This window comes from Pelophylax lessonae (genome assembly GCF_965119305.1).
Source record: "Pelophylax lessonae genome assembly, chromosome: 7".
NCBI lineage: Eukaryota > Metazoa > Chordata > Amphibia > Anura > Ranidae > Pelophylax > Pelophylax lessonae.
The window spans coordinates 188355208-188376435 of NC_138774.1; the positions used below are offsets into that span (position 1 = coordinate 188355208).

At 41.5% G+C, this 21228-nt stretch overlaps 1 protein-coding gene across 1 annotated transcript in view; it reads left to right on the forward strand.

Annotated features, from left to right (window-relative positions):
• Positions 1-21228, forward strand: part of GPSM1 (G protein signaling modulator 1) — a 683442-nt gene that overhangs the window by 222927 nt on the left and 439287 nt on the right. Inside the window, exon 9 of the mRNA XM_082264403.1 lies at positions 2907-3030. Coding sequence (XP_082120529.1) covers positions 2907-3030 — 124 coding nt within the window. The remainder of the gene's footprint in view (positions 1-2906; positions 3031-21228) is intronic.

Below are 21228 nucleotides of genomic sequence, written 5' to 3' on the forward strand. Positions count from 1 at the left end.
AAATATACAGTGTCAACTTGTAAGCTCCACAGATACACCAAAGTGACTTTCATAGTGCAGCGCTACTGAGTATTATACACCTCTTTATACTCTCCTAATTCTGTGTAGTTAATAAAGTTCTTTACATCCAGATAATCAAAAATAAAGACCATAAACCCAGTCCATCTATGTGTATAATTCACCGCTGTGCTCTTCAATCGCCAGTCTACTTATGTGCAAGCCAACACCAGGTAAAAAACTGCTCACCTCACAGCTGAATATTGCAGGATTTTCATTAGAAACTCCTGAGATTACACCCCCCCCCCCCCCCCCGTAACTACATATAGCTCTCCATTTCCATCATTTATTAAAAAGCCCCCAATAAAATAAAAGTACAAATAAAAGCGCTCATATGTATGACTCGTCAGCTGGCGCTCTACCCTGATTGCGGTGGCAGCGTGATGTCACGAGCTTGGCTCCTCCCTCCTAGATGCATGTCGCCCTCTCATTGGGCTTCCTCAGTAGGTCCCACTAAAGAAGCCCAATGAGAGGGCCACGCGTCTAGGAGGGAGGAGCCTAGCCTGTGACATCACGCTGCCACCGTCTTTAGAGTGGAGCTGTGAGCTATTTGACGAGTTATACATATGAGCGCTTTTATTTTGTACTTTTTGTAAGTCTATTTTATTGGGGGCTTTTTATAAATTATGGAAATGGAGAGCACTATGTAGTTGCCTTTCTATTGCATGTGGTTCGTTTGAGAAAGAGTTGTTTAAAGGAGTGCCTAATCCCAGGAAGGAAGGAAGGTGACCATCCCCAGGGGGGAAACACAGGAGCTTCTAATGACAATCCTACAATATTCAGCTGTAAGGTGAGCAGTTTTTTTAACTATTGTTGGCGTGCACTTTTTTTTAGTAAGAAGACTGGTGATTGAAGAGCACAGCGGTAAATTATACGTATAGATGGACTGTGTTTATGGTCTTTATTCTTGATTGTCTTGATGTAAAGGACTTTATTAACTACACAGAATTAAGAACGTATAAAGAGGTGTATATTACTCAGTAGCACTGCAATATAAGGGTCACTTTGTCATATTTTAGTGTGGTGGAATCACTAAGGAGTGTACAGCAGCAACTGGGGAGTTTCAGAATAATTTAACATATTTAAACATATATTTTGGTTTAGGTTTATTTTAAGGCGTTTGTTACCCCAACATTTCATATTCTTGATATGTGTCTATTGTACAATGTACTTGTATAAGAAAGTATCCTGTTTTCTTTGTATTGCTCTCTTTATGTGAAATTCCTGCCCTTCCTGCTAGTCCCCTTGCTTTTCTATTATAAACTGACCGCACTAAGCAGAAGAACACATAGTTATCAGTTCTCTAGCTATGCTGGGAACTCATCCTGCTCTCCTCCAACGATCAGACTTGTCCTGACACGCCCGTTAGCTGCCAAAACCGGAGCCGCCAGTAAAAGGGAAAATGATCAAATCCCCTGGAGTGATGGGCAGGAAGTCGAGTTAGGGTAAGATGGCCCCCACTTGACTCTATGCCCTTTGAGGAACAGAAAGAAGTCTGATGTCACTTCTGCCTAACGGCCTTAAAGAGACATTTTTTTTTTTTTTTTTTAAGTAATTGTAAAATTTACATTTTTTTTTTTTTTTGCATTTAAGTGTAAATGTAAGACCTGAGGTCTTTTTGATCCAAGATCTCACAATAAAGAGGACCTGTCATGCTTATTTCTATTACAAGGGATGATTGCATTCCTTGTAATAGAAATAAAAGTAATCAAAAATACAAAAAAAACTAATTTAAAGCGACAATGTATAAATAAATAGTAAAATTAATAAGAAAAACGCAAAAAAATTTAAAGCACCCTGTCCCTCCGAGCTCAGTCGGCAATCGTGCCCGCATATGTAAACAGTTTTCAAACCACACCTGTGAGGCATCACCGCGATCGTTAGACCGAGAGCAATAATAGCACTAGACCTCCTCTATAACTCTAAACAGGTAACCTGTAAACATTTTTAAAGTGTCACCTATGGAGATTTTTAATTAACGTAGTTTGTTGCCATTCCAAGAGCATGCACAATTTTGAAGAATGACTGACGTATTCTGTATTTATTTACTCGGCGTAACATCATTTTTCACATTGTACAAAATAATTGAGCTAACTTTGTTTTTGTTTTTTTTTAATTCATGAAACTGTATTTTTTCCCCAAAAAATTGTTTTTGAAAGGTCGCTGCCCAAATACAGTGTGACATAAAATATTGCAACAACCTCCGTTCTATTCTCTAAGGTCTCTGTTAAAAAAAAAAAAAATATATATATATATATATATATATATATATATATATATATATATATATATATATAATGTTTGGGGATTCTAAGTAATTTTCTTGCAAAAAATACTAATTTAAACTTGTAAACCGCAAGTGTCATAAAAACGCCTAGTCCTTAGAGACAACTTGTATAACAACTGAATGGGTTGTTTTAGAAGGTGATCGTTTACAATCACCAACACAATGTTATTGATTTGGGCTTTTAATGCTACTAGTATTCAATGGCCACATAAACCAATTTCTGTAAAGTGGAACACTGCTGCTGTTATAATACCTTTGCTGTTATATGACTTTATTCCGTATGCAGAATATTTTGAAATGTTTGTAAAGCCACAAAGATGACAGAAAAGGCCCCAGTATCTCAGCAGAACAAAAATAAAAAAAAAACATACTTTAAAATGTTATTAATAAATTATATTTTTGAACAGTACTGCGATCCTGCAAATTAAAATCATCTTTTTTAGAGCAGGACACAAGGGAAGAAGTCTAAGGTGACTTCACAAATTAGGACACGCATCTCTTTCGTTCTAAAAGTATACATTCCCAGACTGAAGTTTTCATTGAGCTTTGGTGGTTGTTACAGATTGGGGATCGTAATGGAGAATTAACAGCTCGCATGAACGTAACGCAGCTAATGTCTGCCCTTGGCATGAGATCTAATGAAGATGATAGTGATGGGGTGCAGTATGATGGATATGAAGCACAAGGTAGGCTGGATGTTTTTTTTACCTTTTTCAGAATACATTTTGTTTTTGTTGTGATATTCAGAAATATTTACAGTAGAGCTAAACTTCTATCAGGTTTTTTTTGCCATCTGTGTCCAATTTGACAGATTTTCCTTAACTTCCTGTCATATAGCCAAAACACAAAGTGAGAGGTTAACCCTCCAAAGTGAAGAAATCCCTGGTTGTGACCAGAATTAGTATCATCCATTGGAAGATTTCTCCTTCATTCCTTTTCTGGTGACAAGCCAAAACTTGGGATTGTCTTTTACTTTCACTCTGGGTGATAAAGGTAAACAGGACAATTAGAGAGGTTGAATCTCCCTAAAGGGGGCACAGACAGCGATAAAAACCTGACATGTATTCTGATCCCTCTCCACTCTATACAAAATGAAATGTTTTCCCTTTAGTTATACTCTCAGCTTTAATTTGTTAGTCAAGTCCATCTAAATCTGCTGGTCTAACTCTCTTCCCGGATTGGGCATGCTGCTGTCCAAAGGTGTCTGCTTTATTACTTCTTCCATAAAGAAGACATCCTAAGACAGGAAATGTGTTACTGGCTGGATCACCAGGTGAAAAAAAAAAAAGGTTAAAAGGAGAAAACCAATGTAGCGACTTCTTTGGTTAACCACTTTAGGACCGGAAGGATTTGCCCCCTTAATGACCAGGCCCTATTTTGCGATTCAGCACTGTGTTAATTTAACGGACAATTGCGCAGTTGTGCAAGACTGTACCCAAACAAAATGTACGTCCTTTTTTTCCCACAAATAGAGATTTCTTTTGACGGTATTTGATCACCTGTGCAATTTTTATTTTTTGCGCTATAAACAAAAAAAGAGCGACAATATTTTTTACATTCTGCTATATGACATTCTCAAAAAAATAAATTTAAAAATCAAAATTTTTTAACATTTTAGGCCAATTTGTTTTCTGCTACATATTTTTGGTTGGTTTGCGCAAAAGTTATTGCGTCTACTAACTACGGGAAAGATGTATGTCATTTTTATTGTTTTTTTGTTTTTTTTTTTACTAGTTATGGCAGCGATCTGCGAATTCTAGTGGGACTGCAACATTGCGGTGGACAGATCGGACCCCTGACTGATATTTTTGACACTTTTGGGGGGACCAGTGACATTACTACAGCAATCAGTGCTAAAAATATGCACTGTTACTGTGTTAATGTAATGACATTGGCAGGGAAGTGGTTTACATTATGGGTGATCAAGGGGTTAAATGTGAGCCTAGGGGAGTGATTCTAACTGTGGGGGGGGGGGGTGGGGCTTCTGAAATGACCATAGAGACATGTGATCCTATGTAGAGGGATCACATGGGCTCTATGATCATTGCAGGGAGAAGAACGATCAGCTGTGTTTACAACAGCTGACCGTTCTTCTCTCAGCGGGGAACGATCGTGGGTGTCAGGCGGCAATCGGAGCCGCCAGACACACGCATCAGCTTCACCGCTGACGAGCGAGGCGGGAGCGCGCCGCCTTCGCCGTGAGCTCGCCCCTTGGCCTCCTGAGAGCGAACAATGTATACCTACGTCGCTTTGCCCAGGAGCGGCTGCCTGCCTCAGTATATCTGCGGTGAGCGGTCGTAAAGTGATTAACATGACCATATGTGAGAGTTTTGGACTGTAGTTGACAAGTGATCTGACCACAAAGATGGTGTATAAAGTGAAAGACACTGGTACAATTATTAATTGATTTAGTTCTCACAATACAGTGCATTTTTTAAATTTACATGTTGCAGTTCACCTGAAGAAATGTATGCTTATAGCCCCCTGAGGATGGATGGTAATAATCAAAAATGTATCTAAAGTGTTATGATATGTATGATTGATGCATGCAAACTTCTCTGAAAGTTGTACTGAAATATGAGGACATTTTTAACCACTTAAGCCCCGGAAGATTTTACCCCCTTCCTGACCAGGGGGTTTTTTGCGATTTTTCACTGCGTGACTTTAACGGAAAATTGCGCGGTCGTGCGACGCTGTACCCTAACTAATTTCACGTCCTTTTTTTCCCACAAACAGAGCTTTCTTTTGGTGGTATTTGATCACCTGTGCGATTTTTTGATCATGCGCTATAAACAAAAAAAGAGCGTAAATTTTGCAAAAATAACAATATTTTTCACTTTTTATATGAAATTCCCCCCCCCCCCCCCAAAAAATGTAAAAATCTAAATTTTTTAACATTTTTGGCCAATTTGTTTTATGCTACATATGTTTGGTAAAAAAAAATCGCAAAAAGCGTATTTTGATTGGTTTGCGCAAAAGTTATCGCGTTTACTAACAAAGGGAAAGATTTTTGTCATTTTTGGTTTTTTTTTTTTTAATGAGTAATGGCGGCGATCTGCGATTTTTTTTGCGGTACTGCGACATTGCGGCGGACAGATCGGACCCTTGACTGACATTTTTGACACTTTTGGGGGTACCAGTGACATTACTGCAGTAATCAGTGCTATACATATGCACTGTTACTGTAAAAATGACACTGGCAGGGAAGGGGTTAACTGTATTGGACAGGGAGGGGTTAAGTGTGTCCTAGGGGTGTGATTCTAACTGTAGTGGGACATGGCTACTAGTGTAAAAACAGAGATCAACGGTTCTACATAGTAGAACCGTCTGATCTCCATTTTTACACGGGGGAGAATGACAGGCGGCTTGTTTACATAAGCCGCTCTGCCTTTCTCCCGCTCTACCGACGATCGTAGTGTAACCGGCGGACATCGGGTCCGCCGGTCACACGCCCGCACTCCTCCGTGAACGAGCCGAGGCGGGCGCACCTCAGCGGGCGCGCGCTCGCCCGCTATTGGCTCAAAACCCAGTGACAGGCGAGCGACGTAGATCTATGTCACTCTGCCTGGCCGGGGCAGACTGCCGCAGTAAATATACTGTGCGCAGTCGGCAACCGGTTAAGGACAGAAAGTGTAAAAAAGGACCTCAGTACAGAATGAAGTATTTTCAGAAGTTTATTAAAAATAATTTAGCAGGTGTTTAGCAAAGTCTGCACTCCACATTTCCGTGTTTTACACAGTACTGTACGGATGTTTTAGGCAGGTGTGAAGAAATGCTGTGAAGTAAGAATGCTTTCAAAAATATTTATTTTAATTGTTTATTTTTATTAATTGAAAAAATGTAGAGGGAACGAACACCAGAAACCTCTAAATAAAAATCAATATTTGGTGTGACTACCCTTTGGCTTTAAACCAGAAACAGTTCTTACACTTACACACTTTTGGCACTTTGCCACTGCAAGTACCGGCTCGGCTCTACTCGGCCCTGCTTGGCCCGGTTTGCTTTTCCACTGCTGGTACCGCATGGTACGGTGTTGGAACGGTTCGGTACGGTACGGTATGGTTTGCTTTTCCACTAAAGTAGTACTAAAGTTAAGTGGGTGGGATAACAACGGGGTGGGTGGGATTCTCTGACCAATCAGTGGCTAGTAGTGACTGCATGCAAAGGATTGTGGGATATGGTACCGTGTATGGTACCTCTTGGAACCACAATCGAGTAGGTACTGTTTTTGAGAGCCGTACCGTTCGGTTCCATGCAGTGGAAAAGCGCCGCCGTACCGTACCGCACCGAACCGTTCCTACACTATACCATGCGGTACCGGCAGTGGAAAAGCACAAAAGCGAGCCGAACCGTTCGGTTCCATGCAGTGGAAAAGCGCCATTTGTACGCTTGCACAAGACCAGGGATTTTTTAAGATTAGAGTCAGGTGAATTAAATTTTCAATTATACCAAAAAGGTGCTAATGATCATCAATTTCATATGTGAGTTGAAACAGTCATTAGCGAAAACAGAAACCACTGTGTAGGAGGCTTAAAACTGGGTGTGGAACAACCAAACTCTGCTACTAAGGTGAGGTTGTGGAAGACTGTTTCATGGCAGAAGTCATACACCATGGCAAGACTGAGCACAACAACAAGAAACAAGGTAGTAATACTGCATCAGCAAGGTTTCTCCCATGCAAAGATTTCAAATCAGACTAGGGTTTCAAGATGTGCGATTCAAGCTCTTTTGAAAAATGCACAAAGAAAGGGAACCATAGATGCAGTGGTTGGCCAAGGAAACGTAAAGTGTTACTAAACCCAGGGCCCTGCATTCACTATATCTGGTCTCCCACAGTACACAGAACATGGAAATGCAATCATTATAGTAAAGATAAACTGCTAAATACCTTTTCTCATCAGCATTATATAGCAGTAATGTGACTTCTATCATTGCCTGGTTAAAGCTTGTAGGAGGAGTTTTCATACAGCATCAGCTGTCCTACCAGGATGCAGGCCCTCTGACCCTCTGTCTGGCCATGTGCTTATCATATGCACTCTCCTGAGAAAAAAAAAAAAACCTCTAGCAATACACACCAAACTGAGCATGTGCAGCCTGACTCCATTAACTCTGTCTTATCCAGACATGTTATGGGGGCAATGCAAGAAGGGGAGGATCTGTGCATACAGGATTAACCTCTTAGGTTCCACAGTGAGTATAACAAACATGCTTTACTTCATATACAGACTGATTTTACTGTTTTGGGTTAAGTAACACTTTAATGCAGCAGATGAAAGACACATCATGCTTATTTCCCTTTGACATCAGAAGATGTTCAGCAGTGCCATCAGCAGGGAACTGGTGGAAAACAGTGGGACCCAGGTACACCCATCTACTTTCCAGAGAAGTCTGGCCACAAGTGGTCTCTATAGAAGAATTTCCGCCAAAAAGCCATACCTCCGACATGAAAATAAGGCTAAGCGACTCGATTATGCACAAAAACATCGAAACTGGGGTTCAGAAAAATGGCAGCAGGTGCTCTGGACTAATAGGGTCAAAATTTGAAATATTTGTCTGTAGCATGAGGCAGTTTGTTCACCGAAGGGCTAAAGAGCAGTACAATGAGGAGTGTCTGCAGGCAACAGTGAAGAATGGTGGGGGTTCATTGCTAGTTTGGGGCTGCATTTCTCCAAATGGAGTTGGAGATTTGGTCAGAATCAATGCTGTCCTTAATGCTGAGAAATATAGGCAGATATTTATCCATCATGCCATTTCATCAGGGAGGCGTGCAATTGGCCCCAAATGTATTCTGCAGCAGGACAACAATCCCAAACATACAACTAATCTCATTAAGAACTATCTTCAGCATAAGGAACATGACAGAGTCCTGGTAGTGATGGTTTGGTCCCACAAAACCCATGATCTCAACATCATCGAGTCTGTTTAGGATTACATAAAGAGACAAAAGGATTTGAGTTAGCCTACATCCACAGAAGATTTGTAGTTCGTTCTCCATTATGTTTGGAACAACCTACCTGCCAAGTTCCTTGTGTGCAAGTGCAGAGGCGTTTTTATGAAATTAGTGGGCCTGTGTGTAAGATCAAAAGTTGGGCCCCATTGCACATTTAAAAAATGAGGTGTGCTCAGTGCATTGTGGCAAGGAGTTGGAATGTGTTTGTTTTTTTTTTTTGTGCTTGGGGTGTAACCATGACTTTTACAATCATGGTTACAGACCTGGGACACCTATGAGCACCCCAAAGAAAGCAGTAATTTGGCGAGTAGTGGGTGTGGCCAAATGGTTAACAGTGGGAGGGGCTTAAAGGGGTGTGGTTAAAAACACAAAAGCCTTCTTGTACCCATGAAATATGTTAAGCTTGCTGTGCCACAAGTAAGAGTCTCACATTCACACATGGTATACACATGCATGCCCCAGAAAAGCATTTTTCTCTTACATATTATTTTGTGTACACACATTGTTAGAGAGCTGAGAGCATTGTCTGAGCCTACCTTATAGAAGAACTTCAGTAAAGTAGATGCAAACCTTCCTAATCATAAAACTATTAAACTATGATAAAACAGATAAAATCAAACCTATGTTGATTATGGCATGTATCTCAGAACTAGAAATTATGTCACTTCCCCCTTTTCCTAGTCGATCAAGGCAGGAGGGATGGGCGGGGGCACAGCTGTGTACTGACTATCTGTATCTGAACATGATCCAAAGCCAAAGCTCATTTAAAATGGTCTGTTGCAAAGTGGAAAACTTTTCTGTGCTCAGATGTATTAAAATTTGATATTCTTTTTGGACAGCTATTAGTGCTGCATTATCCAGACTAAAGAGGAGAGGGACCTTTTTTTCTTGTTATCAGCGCTCAGTTCAAAAGCCTGCATCTCCGATGGTATGGGGGGTTCATTAGTGTGTATGAAATGAGCAGCTTGCACATCTGGAAAGGCTGGAAGATATGTCCAGGTTTTAGAGCAGTATATCCTCAGGCAAGAATCCTCTCCCAGAACTCCAGCAACTGGTCTACTCAGTTCCCAGACATTTACAGAGTGTTGTTAAAAAAGGGTATGCTACAACATGGTAAAAATGGCCCTGTCCCAACTTTTTTGAGATATGTTGCTATCATTAATATTAAAATGACCCTATTTTTGATTTTTTTTTTAAATGGTACATTTTCTCAGTTTAAACATTTGATATGTTGAATTCTTAGCATTCTGTTGTATGCAGATTTTACACAGCTTCCCAACTTTTTTTTAAATTGGGGTTGTAGGTATTTCATGGAATGAAATTGTGACAAATTAAGAATGGCGAAGTAGCTTGTGACACCTAAACAAAAATAATTTTCTGCTATCTTTGCTTTTTTCAATGTGCTGGTAAATGCATATATTGCTGTATGTATTGAGGTTCCGCATATTCCTTTCATAGTACTACTTCAAGTCCACTACTAATATTCCCATTGTACACAATGCCAATGTTTCTTTCACTTTTGGAGAAAATAATTGGTTGCATTTTGCACCTCTAGGCCAACCCCATCCAAAACAGATAATTTAGGTTGGCATGGTTGTTGTCAAAATGCTGGCATATTCAATGTTTTGTGGGTTCCAAAGGCAAAATCTCACTAGAACTGCATCGAAATGCTGCAGCTGTTGCAAAGCCAAGTGACAGCATCACATTCTACCAACAGTTTTAACTCTACAAAAAAAAACACATTCATTATTGTGGGAGGGGCAAACATAAGGACTACTGCAAGGAAATCTTGCCTCAGAATCTATGAGAAATATTTTAAACTATCAAGTTTATCTTGGGTTGCCCTTTAAATCAGAATTGATCTTATGTGTGTACAGTTTGAGATGAACATTCCCTCGGTCCCTGCTCTACCTCCTCTGCAGAACCTGCTGTGTGTGTTGACACAAAGTGTTGGTTTTTAAGGTGTAGCTGGGAAAATATTTGTAGAAGTACCTGCCAGGTTTCTACAATGTGGATTTAGGTTACTTGGACTCAAAACTAAGTTGGCTTGCTAAAACTAAAGGGAAATTGGTGACCAAAAAAAAGCCACATGATCGCAAGTGTAATGCATACAAATAAGAGACATATGAGATGTGTTAGCACATTAAAATTCACATGAATCTAATTAAATTGGCACTTTACAGTTCATAAAGTCAGTTTTGCCTGCTTGGTTCTGTTGATGGTGTTCTTAAGCCTCTAACACATGTGAGACATGTGCAGAAATGTTTTTTCTTCAAAAAACTGATGTGTGTGGTTACTACTTTTAGTGCATAATGGCCTAGCAGGTCTGAAACCAGAAAATAAAAGCATCTGTTCGCATGTAGTAATGTGAGCCCCTTTTTTTTCTGTGTGTGTTGCCAGTCGGCATGATATAGACACATAGTTTGTGATTTTGTTGGATACTACCGTAGGAAGGTATATAGGCTGTTGTTGCAGAAAGGCGACTGCCCCAGACCAAGTCACATTCACACATGGTATACACAATCACATGCATGCCCCAGAGTAATGACTGGTCAAGTAGTAAAGGAAGGACAAAATTGACAATCTTAGAGAATGTAGCTCCATAATATTTAGGTGTGTGCAGTTGCCAAGTTTCTAAAGGAGCTATTTTGTCTTTAAAAAAAAAGTTAAAGGTATTTGTGGGGTTTCTCTTGGTATAAAAAGATTTTGCTGGATTTTTGCCTAAAATTAACCTTTGCTTTGCAGATGCAGGGCACAGAAACAAGTTTACTTAGCAGATGCTCTCCCCAGCAGCGTAAACACTGTTTGCTCTCCTGCCACCCTGTTCAGCTGCCAATAGTAAAGACAAATACAATGTACTTCTGAGTATGGTAGAGCATGTGACTCGTTCACCTTCGCTGGTGCTTGTGATTGGCTGCTTAGGCAGTCAGAGCTGTCAACTGGCGAGATATAAGAACCCCTACCTACTGATACCTTTCTAGCTACTTCTATTGGAACCCTCAGTGAAAACCCGGCCCTTCCAGGTATGGAGAAGCATATGACCTCATTCCAAAGTACACCACAATGGCCTGTGTGGCTAGTCACCAGATCCAAACACAGTCACATGCAAGTAGGAGAGGTAGTTAACTGTTTGTAAGCTCTGGCACAAAACTTACACAGGGTTAGATCTTAGCAGGGGAGTATGGGGAACAATGATCAGTCACTTTGTCATAAGTGGGCAGAGTCGGTACAGGGGGGGGGGGTCACCAATTACTTGAGGAAGGGGGGTGCAGGAGAAGTGCTGGCAGTGTGCTGCTAAATCGTGGCTGGACAAGTACACTGACTGTACACAGCAGCCGCTCTACATAGCTAATAGCTGCAGCATGTGCCGAGTGCAATCCTAAACCCACGCCTAAGCCCAGCCCCGCCTTTCACTCCCTTGTCAGGCGGAGTTATCTCGGCCGACATGCACTTCCTTGTCCCGGCCGGCGGGAAATCAGAGAGGCTGGCCAGGAGGCGGGATGGGAAAGGAGCATAGAATGCTGCCACCTGCCGGAGCTGGGACATGCAAGTGTGATCGAGGAGGAGCCAAGCAGTGCATCACACAAGCATCTGCAGATGAGGTAATTACCTCTTTGAATGGGGGGGGGGGGGGAGCTGAGGGGAGGTTGATCAATTACCAATGGCATTTCTGTAATATGCAGCATGAAGGGGGGTTAATGTACTGTCACTGATGCATCAGTGTCCAATAGCAGTACACTAACCCCTCTGTGCTGGATATTACAAATACCATTGGTAGTTATTAATTGGCCAACCCACTGCAGGTGGCAGCTGCAGGCACTAGAATGTATCCGTACGTCGCTGCTTGTTTCAGGGTTTTCGGGCGTATGCCCCGCTCACCTACACCCCTGTGATTGTTGCAGTTTTCAGCCAATGATCTATGGCTGGGAGCTGCTGATCGGCTGTGTCAAATCACAGCCCAGAGCCCTGTGTTGACAATCAACACAGGGCACTGTACAGAGGGAACAATAGCCTTTATTTCTTTTCCATGCAAAGACGGAAAAATAAATAAAATCAATCAGTAAGTCCTCTGACATGTCGCCCCAGTGTGAACTGAGCCTAAGTCACAGATTGCTGCCATTACTAGTATAAAAAAAATCCAGTTTATATCCCATCGTTTGTAGGCACTGTAGCTTTCATACAAACCAATTAATAAACAATTATTGTTTTGTTTTTTTACCAAAGACATGTATGTAGCAAAATGCATTTTTGCCTAATTATGTAAACATGTGGTGTGCAAATACCACCTAAAGTTTTTATTTGTGTGAAAAAAATTATATCAATTCCTTTTGGCGTGAGTGTTGCATGGCAGCACAATTACCATTTAAAGTAGCGTATTTCTATATAGCAAAAAAATGGATTGGTCATGAAGGGGGTAAAATCTTTCAGAGCTAAAGTGGTTAATTAACCCCCCCCCCCTTCCCAGAGAGTTAACCATTCTAGCCAATTCATATAGGGATCCCAGACACTGCCATCAATGCTGGGGGTTATTACATAAGCTAGCACCATTGCTGAAGATGAAGAAACATGCAAATGCTGTGGGTTACTATTGCATATTATCAAATTAAAATAAATACTATGGGGGGGGGCGCATTTTTACATCTTCGCCCTGGGCACCGGATGACCTTGTCCCAGCACTGTGAGTGGGCAAACCAAGAAACCTTTGAAAGTAATGTGTTGTGTTAATTTATAGGCCTGCTGTATCATTATCAAACGTGTACATTCCCCCGACAGTGTCTGCCATGTGCATATTGCAGCAATTGCTTATCTTCTCATGTATATACCATGCTTTACCATGTATATCTAAAAATCATAAAGTCCAAATTACAGACAAATAGCTACATTTATAGTTCAAAAACGATGAACGGATTTTTTAATTCTTCTCAGACAGCACAACCAAATTCTGGACCTCCCTGCAGAATACATTACAGTCAAGCAATATTGGCTGGTCCATGTCCCACCCTAGCCAGTGACTGGGTATTGAAAGAGAAATGGTATACTTATAAGGTCAATCCTGGATTACCACCCCCCCCCCCGTCTGTAAGCATGTTTCCCGTAAGTAAAAGAATTCTAAATAGCTTATATTGCGGACTGCTGGACGCTGATAACAGGACAAAGCATAATTTTTATGCAAAATGCATATAATAATTCATGAATGAATGAATGAGCACTAACTATACATACATTTTTTATGTCCCTGAGTTTAACCTTAAAAAGACTACAGCTTCCCTTTAATTTTATAGTATATCTAACTCACCATGACTATATAGATGCATGTATTATACTCAAAAGAAACATAAGAACATAATACTAAATAATGCAAACTATTTTACTCTAATGTAAATATCAGGATGCCACTTTCAGGATAAAGATGGTTTATGAAAATATTGTATATGGGCTATGAGATGAATTATTTATTTCAACTAGATGCAAGAAATCATCCACCTTTTAATTAATTTTGCTCTTGTATCATCCCTTGCAAATATTTTTTTTTTTATTTGACCCATCTGTATTTTTTCTAATATAATATTTTATATTTAATGAACATAATATACATGTTTTCTATAGCTTAAACAATTTTTGTGGACACATTTTCATCTTAAGCCCATCCCATTCCCTGGCTCAAGCATATCCTTTTTTTAAAATGAGGAAACCACAAAACAAAAGCAGAAAAATCATACCATTATTAAAGTAGTTCTAAAGGCAGAAGGTCTTTTTTATCTTAATGTGTTTTATGCATTAAGATAAAAAACCTTCTGTGTGCAGCTGCCCCCCTAATACCTCAGCCCCATCTTGATCCAGCCATGTTGCACAAAAGGCTCGGCTGTTCAGGACTCTCCATCCTGGTGGCTGAGACACAGCAGCGGGCGTCATTGGCTCTCATTTCTGTCAATCAAAGTCAGTGAGCCAATGAGGAGAGAAGGGGCAGAGCCAAACCATGGCCCGGTGTCTGAATGGACACACAGAGCAGCGTCTCAGCTCGGGTGTCCCCATAGCAAGCTGCTTGCTGTGGGGGCACTCTGCAGGAGGAAGGGGCCAGGAGCGCCGGCGAGGGACCAAGGAAGAGGAGGATCTGGGCTGCTCTGTGCAAAACCCCTGCACAGAGCAGGGTAAGTATAACATGTTTGTTATTTTTAAACAAGAAAAAACATGACCTAATCCTAATATCACTTTAAACAAAATACAGTAAATAGGGACTCTGGTTACCTGGTTGTTATATGATCCTTATACTAAGAAACTTACAAAGCAGATTTTGGTTGAGGGACAAAGTGACACAGTATTTGTTTTAGGTTATTATAGTGGGCACTGTCTCTCTATAATTCCTTGTGTAGCCAATGCTGACTTTTATTACTATTCTCTCTGCCATACTTTTTTAGGACTGCAACTTTATACATTTTTGCACTATAAACTCTTCCTTCTGACTTATGAACAATTTGTAATTATAGCTAGTGTGGACCACCAATGAAGGAAGAGGCAGTAGTTAAACACCCCCTTACTATTTCATAGACTATGAAAAAATATTGGCTAGAACTCCACTTTAAAAATATCTGTTGTTATTATTTATTGTATATTTCCTGTGTCCATATATTTTGAGTAGTGGGGCTTGTAGTCTAGGAATTGCATTGTCAGCTGTGTATGGTCACCTGTCTTAGAATCCAGTTATGTGTTATGCTGCCCACGGACATATCGGAATTTAGCCAGTTCAGCAGGGATTAGCCAAGTTTTGATCAATCAAAGTTTATTCAAGATCCACTTCTGACGAACAGGACTGTTAGAAAACTTTTGTCTATCAGTGGCTGCAGTACCCCTCTACAACAGAATACAATGTCTTGCATGTGTAGATGGGGGAACTATTTGTTTTTCCTCAATCAGTCAGAGGGCTGATCGAAAAAAGAAGTAGGCATCTATAGCCAGCCTTATTTTTATTTACCATAAGAAGTCAGCTTACTGCATTGACAAGGTTTCTATAGTCTGTGTTGCTCCAAACACAAGTGCAGCTTATCCTGAGAAGGAACTGTTTACCCAGCTCTGGAAAGAATTCTTCTGCACTATATAAATGTTCTTGGTGCCACTACATTCGAGACAACACTAAACAGACATGGCTGGACACAGAGGTAACTTACTTTTTAAAGAATTGCAGTATGTCAGTACATTACTAAATATCTTCAGTTCATTTAAAGAGGTATTTTACCCTAAAACAAAAATATATTAAATTGCAGCTTACCATTTCTTGTGGTGGCTGCATTTGTTTTATTTTTGTGGCTTTTTTCCTTTATTTTCACCTGGTGATCTGGGCAGTACACATGGGCCGAATGCCAGGCGACAACTGCCTGTTCACTAAAAACTGGCCGACATTCGGCCCATGTGTATGGCAGCTGGTCCGACAGAAGCCAGCAAAACGGGCATGAGCATGACGGAAAACCAGCAGCCAACCGCCTCCCAATCAGTTCTTCCAGCCAATGGCTGAGCGTGCTGACCGATGTATTCTGGCGGGGTGGCCGTCCCCGTGTCAGAACACAATAGCACAGCAGGGGAGATTGCTGTACTAACATCAGGTTGTTAGTACAAAGGCTATGACCAGAACTGTCTGTTTTTTTTTTTTTTAATTCACCCCAAAAACTAGCGGTGTGTACCAGGATTTAGTCTGTTATTTTTAACTTTACTTTAAGCAATTCAGGACCAGACTGTTTCACCCCCTTCCTGCCCAGGCCATTTTTCAGGTTCCAACGCTGTCACACTTTGAATAACAGTTACTTAATCATGCAACACTCTATCCAAATTCATTTTATATAATTTTTATAAGACAGATAGAGCTTTCTTTTAGTGCTATTTAACCACCACTGGATTTTTTTATTTTTTACTATAAAAGAAAAAAAGACTGACATTTTTGAAAAAAAATCTTATTTTCTGTTGTAAAATGTTGCAAATAAATAATGCCTCTTCAAAAATTTAAGCCAAAATGTAAACTACTTCAGTTAAAAAAATAAATAGGTGTATATTATTTAATCTTCGTGGAAAATATAGAATCTATAAACACTGGAATATGTTTTTGAAAAATGATCAGTTCTGATGTTCTGAAAATTAGACAGTCCAAGGTATTTAGAAGCACGATGGATTTTTTGCCACAATTCTTTCGAAAATGGTGAAAGGAAGTAAAATCATTTCTCTTTTGTTCACTGATGGACACAGCTCCATGTCTTCTTAGACCCTTGGTCTTATGCTGCTCTCTCTTCAGGAGTAGGACTAGGCGGAAACAATTTTGGCTACGCTCCTGAGGCAGTCCCAGGGGGTATACCATCACTTTCTGCTTTAGGACTTCCATTTTTTCTGCCTAGTCAGGAGTATGGACCTGGCTCCCTGTTGGGATCTGCGGTCCTTACATTTTTTCCTTTTTAAATTGAATTTTTTTCTTTTTTCTGTTATTTTCTGTTCCTTTGTGAACTACAATTAACAGCTGGACTGGGCAACGCACTGGATATCCTAGATCCCTAGCGTCTTCCCAGTCTAGGCCTGCAGGTGCAACCCAACTATTAGCTCCGTGCTAGGTTGGCCGTGACATAGCCCCACTGAACGGGGAATGGCTGGTAAATGATACACCACATGAGGTCGCATAGCCCTGGTCACAACAGCAGTCACGATCAGAGTCGCACCTCGGGCCACAGCACCCCCTGGGGGGGTCCCTGCATAGGCCCCCCTTGCTGCTGACAGTACCTCAGGGGTCCCTGTGGGTCCCGGGAATCGCATGCCTCGCCGCATGGCACCACCATTTTCCAGAGGCCGCATACATGGGATCGGGCGCCAATATTTTTGGTGGCTCCTATACTGTATAGTGGCAGCCATTTTCTTGAAGCCAGAACGGCCTCTAGTGACCGCTCAGCCATTTCCTCTTCCCTTTTGATCGGTGTGCAGCAGGCTGTTGGTGCTTCTATCTCCCTCTAAGTTGGTGAGTTCCTGGGGTGGTATATCTTCCTTGTTCTGCTTTTACAGCACTGCTGGGACCTGTGGTGCCACTGGTGCAGCGGTGGGTTTTTTTTTTCACATGGCAGTCCCCAGGGTACCATGGAGACCCTGGAACACGTGTCACCACCTGACCCACTCTCAGAATCTGCGGGACCCTCTGGGTCTCAGTCTGCCCTGACGGCCATGAGGGCGGTCCTGCAGTCATTGGTGTTAAAAGTGGACATGGCTCTCCGAAAGAGACCTAGTAAAAAGCGCCCTCCGCCTTCACCTGCTTCCTCAAACTCTGAGGCTGATTTGGCTGCTGCGGACACTAGTCACCCAACGGGGTCTGCGCCCACACACTTGGAGTGCTCTGACAGTGAGGATGATTCCTTTTTCACTACATCTGCGCAAGAAAAGGCGCTTATAGAGGCACTGATTGTATCAGTGCGGTAAACTTAAAAAATGGAGGACACCGATAATGCTGCATCGGCCGCGCTGGTGCAATTTTCGTACCCACAGACCATCCAAGGGGACTAAGGTGTTCCCCTTCCCTGCCTATTTCGACGAGATTGTTGCTAGTCAGTGGGATTCTCCGAAACACATGGTTGGTATACCTAAGCATTTCGCTAGGAGGTATCCATTTGAGGAGTCCCTCTTAAAGGAACTGACAGTTCCACCGGTGGTGGATTCTCAGGTTTCTAGGTTAAATAAAGTCACGTTGCTACCAGTGGAGACTGCTCCAACCTTCAAAGACCCTGTAGATAGGAAGGCTGAATCTCTGGTCTGCTAACTTTTTACTGTGGCAGGTTCAATCTTGAGGTCAGTGTTTGCCATAACCTTGGTCTCCCAGACCTTAACGGAATGGGCAAAGCTTTTGCATTAGGATTTGGAAGGGGGTCAGCATCCTCCTGAGCTGGCGGAGCTGTGGACCAGTTAATACAGGGGCTACAGTATATTTGTGACTCTGTGCCGCATGATCTGGTTGAAATGCTGATCTGCGGACCAACCTCCAAAAAGGTGCTGACTGATCTCTCCTTCGTGGGGGACCACATGTTCGGAGCTTCCATGGAGCTCTCACAGGTTACAAAGAGAGAGAATTTGTAAAGGAGAAATAACCGCGCTAAGGTGAACAAAGAAATCAAAAAGCAGCGACTTCAAGTGCGACCACACCCTTAAATAACATATAGAAAAATAAGTCGCGCTGCGTGATATGGGTAAACAAATAAATGTCCAAACAAATGAGTGTCCCAAATATCAACTTGAACGACGTTGGAAACAGTGAGTAACTCCACAGTCTCTTTAGGAAATGCGCTTACCAAATAGCCACTAAAAATCAGCAAGATTCATGAGCCAAGGTGTAGTCACAGATCTGGGAGATTGGAGTGATCAGAGTCCTCAACGAATGGTGTTAATGATGTACATAAAAAAGAAAAACTTGCATAGTGTGATACCGTACAAATAGTGATCAAATCATGAATTCCACCACCAAGGGAAATCCCTTAACAATTGTGCAGCAGCTCACCAAATGGAAGAAATAGTAATCAGTGAAACCCAGTATCAGGGAACGAAATAGGAAAGGAACCACCACCAATTGCAAAGCCTCTTACCAGAGTTGAAATTAGTTTGTGCAGACAAGGTCAATCCAAAAGAGAACCAAGAAGCCAAAAGAGTCACTCAAATGGCACTGCAAGCCTCTTACCAGAAGAAAAAACAATCTGTGCAGTATGATCTCTTAACGCATTCCCATCACAGGTATAGCTTCATGACCAAACGGCATCGATAATAGTTGCTGTAAACTCAGTGCCAGAGTGTAATGCACCAGCCAGAGTAAAAGAGAAAGCGCCAATAGTGTAATACAATCTGGACAAATTTATTGGATAAAAAGAATACACTTACAAACAAAGAAGATAAAATCGTGTAGGATCGGAAGCCGCCGGACGGCAAAGCGCATCCGTTCCTAGGATAACTTCCGGGATGACGTCAGCACGCCGCGACCTGACGGCGTTTCGTCCAAGAAGACGTTATCAAAGGTACGGACAGCGTGCTGACGCCATCTTTTATATAAGAAAATAATTGTACAATACCCGGAAGTGTTTGAACAGTTCCGCTCTACAGCTAAAAACCGGACATCAAGTGACCGGAACAGGGTGAACTATCCCACCATTTTGAATAAGGGCATAAGTCAAAAACGCTCACCCATAGTGTCCCATTCAAGGCAACCACTTTTTACGGTATGCAGAACATACATTGCTGTATGTCACTAAGCACAACCGGGGTGAGAATAAATTGGACTAATATATAGAACAATCTTTAAAATAAATTAAAAATTAAAAATGAGAACAAGCAGATATGGGCATAACAGCGCCATCTAGCGCTCAGAAAAAAGAGGACAACTAGGGCAAACGGCATTGAAGACCACATAAAGGGGCCATTAAACATTATTGAGCAATTAATAGTCAATAATAGGTGGTTTGAACACATTCCGCTGTAATTTGACTATTAATTGCTCAATAATGTTTAATGGCCCCTTTATGTGGTCTTCAATGCCGTTTGCCCTAGTTGTCCTCTTTTTTCTGAGCGCTAGATGGCGCTGTTATGCCCATATCTGCTTGTTCTCATTTTTAATTTTTAATTTATTTTAAACATTGTTCTATATATTAGTCCAATTTATTCTCACCCCGGTTGTGCTTAGTGACATACAGCAATGTATGTTCTGCATACCGTAAAAAGTGGTTGCCTTGAATGGGACACTATGGGTGAGCGTTTTTGACTTATGCCCTTATTCAAAATGGTGGGATAGTTCACCCTGTTCCGGTCACTTGATGTCCGGTTTTTAGCTGTAGAGCGGAACTGTTCAAACACTTCCGGGTATTGTACAATTATTTTCTTATATAAAAGATGGCGTCAGCATGCTGTCCGTACCTTTGATAACGTCTTCTTGGACGAAACGCCGTCAGGTCGCGGCGTGCTGACGTCATCCCGGAAGTTATCCTAGGAACGGATGCGCTTTGCCGTCCGGTCGGCGGCTTCCCATCCTACACGATTTTATCTTCTTTGTTTGTAAGTGTATTCTTTTTATCCAATAAATTTGTCCAGATTGTATTACACTATTGGCGCTTTCTCTTTTACTCTGGCTGGTGCATTACACTCTGGCACTGAGTTTAAAGCAACTATTATCGATGCCGTTTGGTCATGAAGCTATACCTGTGATGGGAATGCGTTAAGAGATCATACTGCACAGATTGTTTTTTCTTCTGGTAAGAGGCTTGCAGTGCCATTTGAGTGACTCTTTTGGCTTCTTGGTTCTCTTTTGGATTGACCTTGTCTGCACAAACTAATTTCAACTCTGGTAAGAGGCTTTGCAATTGGTGGTGGTTCCTTTCCTATTTCGTTCCCTGATACTGGGTTTCACTGATTACTATTTCTTCCATTTGGTGAGCTGCTGCACAATTGTTAAGGGATTTCCCTTGGTGGTGGAATTCATGATTTGATCACTATTTGTACGGTATCACACTATGCAAGTTTTTCTTTTTTATGTACATCATTAACACCATTCGTTGAGGACTCTGATCACTCCAATCTCCCAGATCTGTGACTACACCTTGGCTCATGAATCTTGCTGATTTTTAGTGGCTATTTGGTAAGCGCATTTCCTAAAGAGACTGTGGAGTTACTCACTGTTTCCAACGTCGTTCAAGTTGATATTTGGGACACTCATTTGTTTGGACATTTATTTGTTTACCCATATCCCGCAGCGCGACTTATTTTTCTATACAAAGAGAGAGAGCCTCGCTGCAAACATGGTCCTGTCTTCTCGGCCCACAAGCGGCCCTTTCATCCCGTAGGGTCGCAGGACAAGTGGTCGAAATCCTCCCGTACCTTCTCAGGAGGTTCCAAGAGGCCCTTAGTTGGTAAGTCTAAGGTGGGCTCCGCTGACCACACAGACATGCCC